General features: G+C 31.0%; 1 protein-coding gene across 1 annotated transcript; it reads right to left on the minus strand.

Annotated features, from left to right (window-relative positions):
- Positions 1–3,273: 3,273 nt before the first annotated feature.
- Positions 3,274–4,258, minus strand: LOC139882424 (small ribosomal subunit protein eS27y-like). The gene is made up of 4 exons (XM_071866748.1): positions 4,241–4,258; positions 3,684–3,785; positions 3,573–3,601; positions 3,274–3,400 (listed from the first exon to the last, which is right to left on the minus strand). The coding sequence occupies exons 1-4, from the start codon at positions 4,256–4,258 to the stop codon at positions 3,274–3,276; spliced, it is 276 nt and encodes a 91-aa protein (XP_071722849.1).
- Positions 4,259–9,410: the final 5,152 nt, after the last annotated feature.

Genomic DNA, 9,410 nt, shown 5'->3' on the forward strand with positions numbered 1-9,410 from the left:
TTTAAGGGTCTATTTCGGAGTCCAAAAACTTTTATCAAACACAATGAACGACGCCATGAAATATAAAGATATGGAAAGATTGTGATTCTAAAGTGTAAATTAAGCATCATTCATAAATATTTTGGAGATATTAACATAGGTTAAAATATACGTGCTAATTTTTTTATATATTTAACATAATTTATCATTCAAAATTCGTTTTTCCAAAAATCGAATTCATAACTTTACGTATGAGAAAATGCATCCATTGAGGTTTTTCAAATTCCTCTTTCATATACCTCCAAAATAAATATTTTATAATAAATACACTTGAACGTCTACTTTTGGAGCTATTAATTAAATGCCATTTAACCTAGCTATGTTACTGTTAATATCAAATTAATTAAAAATACGAACGCCAACTAGATATAAATAGGTTATCGATAATCTCTAACACTCAAATTACGACATGAATTGTTAAGAAGAGGCATGGTACCAACTTATCTATGGCGTGATTACGGAACTACACAACGAGATGAAACGAATTCGGCAAATTTATCTACAGTGTAAGCTCAATATGTCATTGATCTAATTATTTAAATTTTCAAATTTAAGTGCCATTTCATTATAGTCGAGAATCTAATGTCAAATATTTAAGTGAGGGTTCAGCTCGGGTAGTCACTCAGATATAACCCCACATGACTATAAAAAAATTGTTCGATTTCGAGTCTACCCTCTCGTCAATCCTGTGAGGTCAATCAATTATGTGTGAAAAAAATAATAACAATAATTTTAATTTATAAACAATATTTATCCTAATTAAAAATTTAAATTATGAAAGTAAATACATTATACCTTGATTGCTTGTTGAATTCGATTAAGAGTTAAATCATGCGTGTTGTACTAATGATTCATAATTTTAGCTTAAGAAGCTGTATATGAAAGATTTTTATTTTTTCTTATTGAAAGGAAGATCAAAAAGTGTGCCGAGAGAAATGTTATTTTGACAAAATGCTGAATTCACGAAGTTTGGGTGTTTCTAATAAAGTTAGTTTGCCTTTTTATGCGTCCTACAATCATATATTGGTTTTTTTAAAAAGTTATAACCCTATAATATGGACTGCAATTTAGAAACGAAGGAATAACATATATTTGTAGTCATTTTCTACGACTTTTTGATTTTTTATATCTTTATAAAATATTTTTCTTAAAAATTTACTCCTATTTGAGATAAAAAAAAAAGAAGAAGAAAAACCTGCGTTGGTAATTGATTTTGTCAAAATGAAAACAAAATAGAAGTACCCAATATTAAATAGACAATAAACTAAAATATAATTCATTATATTGTTACTTGGTGTTGTACATTTTGCACTTTTTCTTGCATTAAAGTACCAGCATCATTTGGAAAAACAAAACATTTTAATTCGCAACATGATTATTTAATTTTAAGTTCCCCATGCTTCTTGAACTAGTAATCTTCCATAAGCAAAACAAGCAGTGAACCACTCAGTCACTATGATATTCATTTCTGTGGAGTCACTCTTTGTAATTATATAAATTGTAATTCTTTTTTAACTAAATGCATAAATTTTTCCCAGAACCTGTGAGGTGATGTGACCACACTATCTTTCAGGTCGGTCCGCCACTGCTCTCATCCATTGGTTCCGCGGAAGAAGTTTGATGCTGGAAAAATGGCCAAAAATGATAATATGAAGGCCATGTTAATGCTAGGACCAACATTTTCTATAATTTAAAAATATGAGAAGTTATAATAATATTACATAAAGCTCGACACGCCTCTAACCCGCAAAGTTGTTATATCTACGAAATACCTACAATAAGGAATAACAAATTTTAAGCGGTCCATATCCTCAGCTCGGTGATCTACAAGAGCAAGGAGAAAGTTGTTATATCTACGAAAAAGCTACAATAAGGAATAGAAAAATTTAAGGGGTCCATGTCATCAGCTCGATGCAAGAGCAAGGAGAAGAAAAACATGGAACAATATCGCACCAAGTTTAGGAAAATGATTGGTCAAATTGCATGTGAAGATCTACGCCCGCAAGTCCTCTGCAAGTTAGGAGGCTCTAATCACTAGAATCCTGAAGATGATCACCGGAATCCTAAAGATATCACTAGTGTCGATGGAAATCTAGAACTTGAAGTCTTAAGTGCCCATTCTACACCATAGACATCGAGACAACAAAATTTCATGAATGATTGCCTAATTTTGAATATGACCCCATGTAAATAAGCAAAAAATGATCTTACAGTCGTTCGCAAACGTGAACATCACCTGGGACTATAATAGGACAGCACAAGCATCTGCCACTAATAGTTTTATATATGAATAGTTCAATAAGTTCCCATTTTTCTCTCATGCTGCTTTTGCAAATTGCCAAGTTCAAAGTGGTCACTCATGACTGAACTATTAACAGAAGTTCGAAGCTGTAGATCTTTTTACTACGTCTCAAATACTTGAATGTTAAATTTTCCCTTTAATGGAAAAAAAATTAAGTTTTAGTTGACGGTCTCGTAGTATGAGGGGGAGAAAATGCAGGGGAGTAAAATGAAACAAAAAAAGAAAAGAAAAAAAAAAGAATTGCGATTGTTTTCTTTAAACTAGAGGAAAAAAAAGAGGGGACCTTTTCGAATAATCATACCTACATTTCTAGAAATGGAAATATTGAGCAGAGGGAGTGAAAGAGGACTCTACCAAGTACTCCCTCCGTTTCACAATACTAATCAAATGCATTAAGAGCATTTTTATGAAGAAAAAAAAATTTATCAAACTTCTCTATTATATCTAATAATTACATATGCCATTAAAATCAAAAACATCAACTATTGTGAAACGGAGATAGTATCAAAGTTAGCAGGCTCTCCCTCGTTCCTAACAAGTCTGCAATGAGTTGCAAACTGTTTGATCAAACAATGTACTATTCAGTTCTACATTGCGCCATGACAAACAAGTTCACTCAATCATAATCAATTCCTCATTATCTGCGATTCAACAACTAATAATTCGTAAACCATAGATAGATAAAAGGCAAAGGTCAATTATATTGAGAACAAAGTCAACTGAACATGGAATTGTATCTCCACCAAACCAAAACCAAAACCAAAACATAAGAGAATACTACAGCCACAAACATTGCTTTTCTAGAAAACTACATATCAAAACAAAAACCAAACAACAAGTAAACCATAAACGAAACTCAGAATGGGCACCTATCCTTGACCAACTAGCAATCCCAGCATCAGCATTTATAAGTGTAAACAGGATTATTAAAATCAATCTCCCTTCTTCCTGAAAGAGCAGCCCTCTGTCAGCCTAGCACGGCCCCCTGTCGGTTGGCACAAAACCGTCTGGCAATTCCCACACACCACAACCGTTTGCGAGTGGCTGAATACAGTCGTTCTGCATATAAATGTATAAAAATTCTCAATTATTTCTGTTTACACAATCTTAAGCGGCTAGAATCAGAGAAGACAACTCAAAGTTACAAATAATATCACTTTTACAATCTAAAACAATACTTAGTATTCATTAGCTTAATCAACAAAACAACTAGCAAGATCAGAAAGCTTACATGTTGAAACAACCTTGGCATTTGACGTCCTACATCATCAATCAACAAGTGAGTTTGAGTTGATGATGATAAAATTCAATATTGTGAAAGAAACAAAAAAAGGAAAAATACCATGAAGAAAGAATTAGGGGATTGAACGAGACGCTTGAGCTTGTGCTTTCTCTTCTCCAGCTCAACTGGAGGATTGAGCAAATCGATGTCGTTTTGGAGAACCTATCCATAGAAAAAAAAACAATTATATCGAATCAATTGGACAGAGCACATGGAAAACGAAAGAAGAATTAATCTTGATTTGAGTTCAGGTTACCATTTTCAGCAGAGAAGATGAACGCTGGGAGGCAGTGAGCAGTGCAACAGAAGTTCAGTGACTGCGCAATTTAGGGTTTATCGGCGAAATTTAAAGAGAAGACCCTCCTAGTCGGCTAGTCCTATCTACTTGTGTTACACCGCCAATGGGTAAACCTATAATTTTTTCAATTCTGAAAAAGGCTTAAACAGATTGTTTCGCAGTTGGGGGATGTTTGATAAAAAGCCCAAATGAGCCCAAACCAAGAAGAACTCAATCCCAGACGAAATTCTATTCTATCATCGAACACGTTAATATAATTTTGTACAGGTAAGAGTTCGTTTTAGGACATGATCGAAATCATGCATCCTGAATTTCTCACAAACGTTTTAAACTGCATCTTACAAAAATCTATACTATATAAGGACTCAGCTCTTTACCAAATGAAAACCATCGATCAAACAATATATATTTCTTTTTTCTTTTTTTAAATGTCACGGCTTAAGAGCAGGCTAGCTTTGCTAGTGGTAATATGCTTGTTAGCAACATGTTCTCATTTAGTGCAATCCCAAATCCCAATCCCAACTCCTAAGTGCATTGGTGGTTGCGTCAATGCGATCCAGACTTGTTATAGCAAATGCGGACCCGATGCCAATCAAAATCAAAGTTCCTTGCTAATGGGCCCCACACCGTTGTCGTACCCTGCATCCATTCCCGTCGAGGCTCCCATACAGATACCGAAGCCACCAATCCCCATTCCCAAGCCGCCCCTGCCGAAGCCGCCCATGCCACCCAAGCCGCCAGGTCCGAAGCTGAAGCCGGGACCCAAGCCGAAGCCACCAGGTCCTAAGCCCAAGCCAGGACCCAAGCCACCAGGCCCAAAACCCAAGCCGTGGCTCAAGCCTCCAGCGCCCAAGCCACCAGGGCCCATACCAAGTCCACCAGGGCCCACGCCGAGTCCCCCACCGAGTCTGATACCATTTCCGTTGCCTGGCGGGGAATGTCTACCGGAATGCGGCAAGGCTATTCTGAATTGCATAAAAGGTTGTTTTACACCTTTCGTGGCCCAGTCACCACAACCGGCTCTTCCATTTGCAACTAATTCTACCAAGGCTCCTCATGTCCAACCACTGAATGGTCCTTAGACTCCATACGATGGATATGTCGAAATAAATTATAATAATGTAATACCAATAATGTTGCAAATAATAATGAAAATTTCATGCATATTTTCTTTTTTATCTAACCTGACATACATTATTCTACCTATAAGGGCATGTCATTTTAACATAAATATATATGACGGCTACTGGGACATACTACGTAACCCCACTTTTTAATGTCTGGTGAATATCCAAGACTCAAATGTTAATATCCAAAAGTACTTGAAGAAAAAAGTACTTGAATTCATTATCCTAGTTTGTGCTAAAGTAAAGATGTTAGATTGGGCTCAGAGGTGAAGCTATAGTTAGAAAGCTCTAGAATTGTTGAACAGAATTATTTATAAACCTTTTTGTAATATTCAATTAGAGGAATGTAAAAAAAAATTCTAATTTCTAGGGGTAGATCAAACCAAGAATCTTCCAAATTTTTAGGTCACAAATTTTTTGTCATCCCCCAATTTATATTCTACTCGGTTGTTTTTAGAGGGCATGCCTGTCCTATCTGATCACTGAAATTAAAAATATTTTGTTCTTATTTAATTCTCAACAATTTCAAAATAGGGTTAATTATACTTTTTTTTTTCTTCATATATATTTGAAATTATACTCTCATAAAAAGGACAAAATTTCAAGTCAATTAGCTTGTAAATGTAAGGATTAATTTTGTGATTAAAGTAAAAAAAAAAAAAAAAATTGCATCTACCGGAGTTGTTATGAAGAAATGAAGAATTCGAGGACCAAACTGAAAATCTGGAAATTGAGAAATTCGGAAGAAAGCCCTTTAGGACTTCATGGTACATTAATCCTTACATTTGTGATTAATGAAGAAAAGAGGGCTGTTTTGGAGAAAAATAAAGAAGAAGAACCAAACTGTAAAATCTCAATTTTCAGGGATCAATATGAATATTCTACAGAAAGTTTTTTTACCTTGATTTGAATGGTCAACATGGTGAGAATAATGCCCAAGCAAGATCTTAAAGTTAGAAATGGATCTTTATTAAGATTGATTCGTTTAGAAAAGTGAGGATTGAGATTTTTTATCTGTTTAAATTTTTGTGTCTCTTTGTAATAGACAATTCTTTGATTCGATTAAGATGACTTTTATCGGTTTTGATCAGCCGACCGAGTTAAATTCGATAAGAACTCTGTAGTCAAAATCAATCAACTGAACAGATACAACTACTCTGATGCAGTTAGTCGAACGATTTTTGGTTGATCGATCGCTTTAGTGTACCCACTATTTACGTTTAAACTGTAAACCATCGTCCATATCTCTATCAATGATCATGGGCTGTTAATCAAAAAAAAAAAATCATCATGTGCCCAATACGAGGAAACCCATTGCATAACCTATGGGCCAGAACACTTCAAAGGATAAGAGGTGCCTCAAAATCAAAGACCCAAATTATAAGTACATGATCATAGCCGTAACTGAATTTTACCGGTTCAAACCGATCCGGACTGAATTTTTTTATAGGTTTTTAGTAGCGGTACATGTGTTAATATACAATTTAAGTTTTGGTTTATATAGGTTTAAAGTTCTATAAGCTTATAGGTTGAACCAACGATGTATAAATATACTAAATTTTAATTAATTCAAATTTCTTTCTATTTCATAATAGGGAATGTTTTGAATATAGAGAATGTTTTGAATAAAATGAGATGGTGTAATTATTTAGATATAATGAGAGTATTTTTATTAAAAAAAAATATTTTTTAAGTTATACATGATGTTTTGTTTAATTTGATAAAATTTAAATTTTTTTATTTTTTTATAAAAATATCCTCAATGTACATAATTAATTACACCATGTCATTTTAATTAAAACATAAATATGTGCATAATACGATAAATTTCAAAGAAACTTTTTTTTTCCTTTGTTTTACGTAGGGACATTCCATGCTTTTGTTCACTCCACACGGTCGAAATATAAAATGAAACCAGGTCATGATTTGTCAACTTCCAATAATCTTAAATTCATTTATATTTTGTAGGAATATTTTATGGACATATCAAACTTTTATAATTAATTAAAAACTTATAGCTTATTTTGTAATTCTGATAAATATATTAAAAACTATTAATGTTAAATATTATATTTTGACAAATATTATCTTCATTATTAATATTTTAGAATATATAAACATATCTTTTAGTTTATTAATTAATATGAAGTTATAAGTTATTAATGGTTTTTAATTAAATCGACTGGATTTATATGAATATATAGTTGAATCAAATTTTATAGACACTAGTCAGTGACCCGTCCGTTGGACGGAAAGTCCGAACCTTTGAAAATTAATATTTTAAATATATCATATAATAATTATATAATAATTATTTATATTAAAAATTATTAAATATATGTCAAATATTATATCAAAAGAGAATTATTTTAAATTATCAATTATAATTATTTTGATTTTATTTCAAAATCTACAATCCTATTAGAATCAAAATTTTATTTTGTTTTCAAAAATAATAAACATAGAAAAATGTAAAAATTACATATCAAGATTTGCTTTGATAATAAAATTTATAATTGCATCTAATCAATTCATTTAAAATTTAATATTTATAGAATTTTTTTTATTGTTTGAAATATAAGATATGTTCATTTAATTAAGAATAGGAAAAAATATAGCGAATTTTTATTAGGAATAATAGTTTAACAAAACATTAGAAAGAAAATAATATATTATACTTTGATTAGAATTTGTTTTTTTAATAATATGTCCGTTTGAAAAGAAAAAAAGAAAATATGCCCGTTTTAATTATGAATAGGAAAAATAATATAATGAATTTTAATTAGAAAAAAATTATTAATTATTTGAAAAAGAAGATATGCCCATTTTAATTAAGAATACAAAAAAAATATAGTCGATTTTATTAGGAATAATAACTTAACAAAAAATTAAAAAAATAATATGTATTGTAATTTGATTAGGAATAATATTTTTAATAATATGTCCGTTTGAGGGAAAAAGAATACATGCCCATTTCAATTAAGAATAGGAATAAAGAATATAATGAATTTTAATTAGCAAAATTTTTTTAATAAGAAAATTAAAATATATAGTGTATTATAATTTTATTAGGAATATTTTTTTAAATAATAGATAGGAAGTTGATTAGAAATAAAATTATTATATTAAAAAAATAATTGGTAGAAATTCTATGATGAATCATTATGTTTTTATTGTGTTATGATTTTCTAATTAAAATAAGAAAAAAAATATTATTGACTTAAAATTATAATTTAAAACCTAATTAAACTTTTAGAACATTTAAAACCTAATTAAACTCAAGTTCTAAAATACATGTGTCAAATTACTATTCATCAATAAATCGCCTTGTGTCGAATTTTGATTTGACAATAAAATTTACAATTAAATTTATAATTGGAACAAATTGAAATAAATTTAAAATTGAAAAAGTCTCGTTATTGTCTATAAAATTAAGAATAATTAATTGAATTATTTTAACTGAAAATTTTATTTTTCAACAAAAATTTGATACGTAATTTTTTATTGAAGAATTAAAATTTGTTGTTGATGACGTGGTGTAATTAATTCCGATTCTTTTGAAGCAATCAAGCAAGAACATCCAATTCTTTGTCTCTATCATCATTGTTTTAATTGGAATCATCCTTCGCACCTTTATCCAATAGCTAATTAGCAAATTCTCATCACTTTCAATTAGGTTGCCTTGAATTTTTCCTCTTAACTTCTGTACGAGTCTTGCGCATTGTAATCTTGGCGTGTTGTTCTTCCGTTTTATATTTGCTTTAATTTAGGGTTTACTTTAATTTATATTAGAACAAAGTTGAAGATGTCTTTTGTTTGATCGGGACTGAAGTCAAAGAGTCGGTTAGTCAATTTTTTTTTTCTAACTTAGACTCGGCAAACTTGTCGAATTTACCGATTCCATGCGATTCCTCAGATTTTACACCTGAGTTTATACATCACCTGATTTATCTTATAAATGGAAAAACCCCCAGAAAAAAGGAATATTAACAATATTATGAAAGGTTGAAAATTGATTTGTATAATTCTTGGGGACGCCGTCGTTTGCATGTGCAGCTTCTCAAGTCAATCGGCCCGTAGATATCAATATCATGTGCTCCATGCATTATGTACAAGATGCAAATTACCAATATTTATTACTATATCGATCCTAAATTAAAAACTTAGTGATGTCACATGCATGCAGTTTGTAAATTAATGAAATTAATTATTATTATTAACCCATAAGACCCGGTTTATGCCAATCATTGACAAAAGGCAACTTTTGACCGTGGAAATTATAGCTCCTCATAAGCTCGAATATTGATTACTCGAGCACCTTTCTCTTATTTTAGAAAAAGTGTTACTCATCACATGCTGCTT

Source organism: Rutidosis leptorrhynchoides, unplaced genomic scaffold, assembly GCF_046630445.1.
Source record: "Rutidosis leptorrhynchoides isolate AG116_Rl617_1_P2 unplaced genomic scaffold, CSIRO_AGI_Rlap_v1 contig269, whole genome shotgun sequence".
Classification (NCBI taxonomy): Eukaryota; Viridiplantae; Streptophyta; class Magnoliopsida; order Asterales; family Asteraceae; genus Rutidosis; species Rutidosis leptorrhynchoides.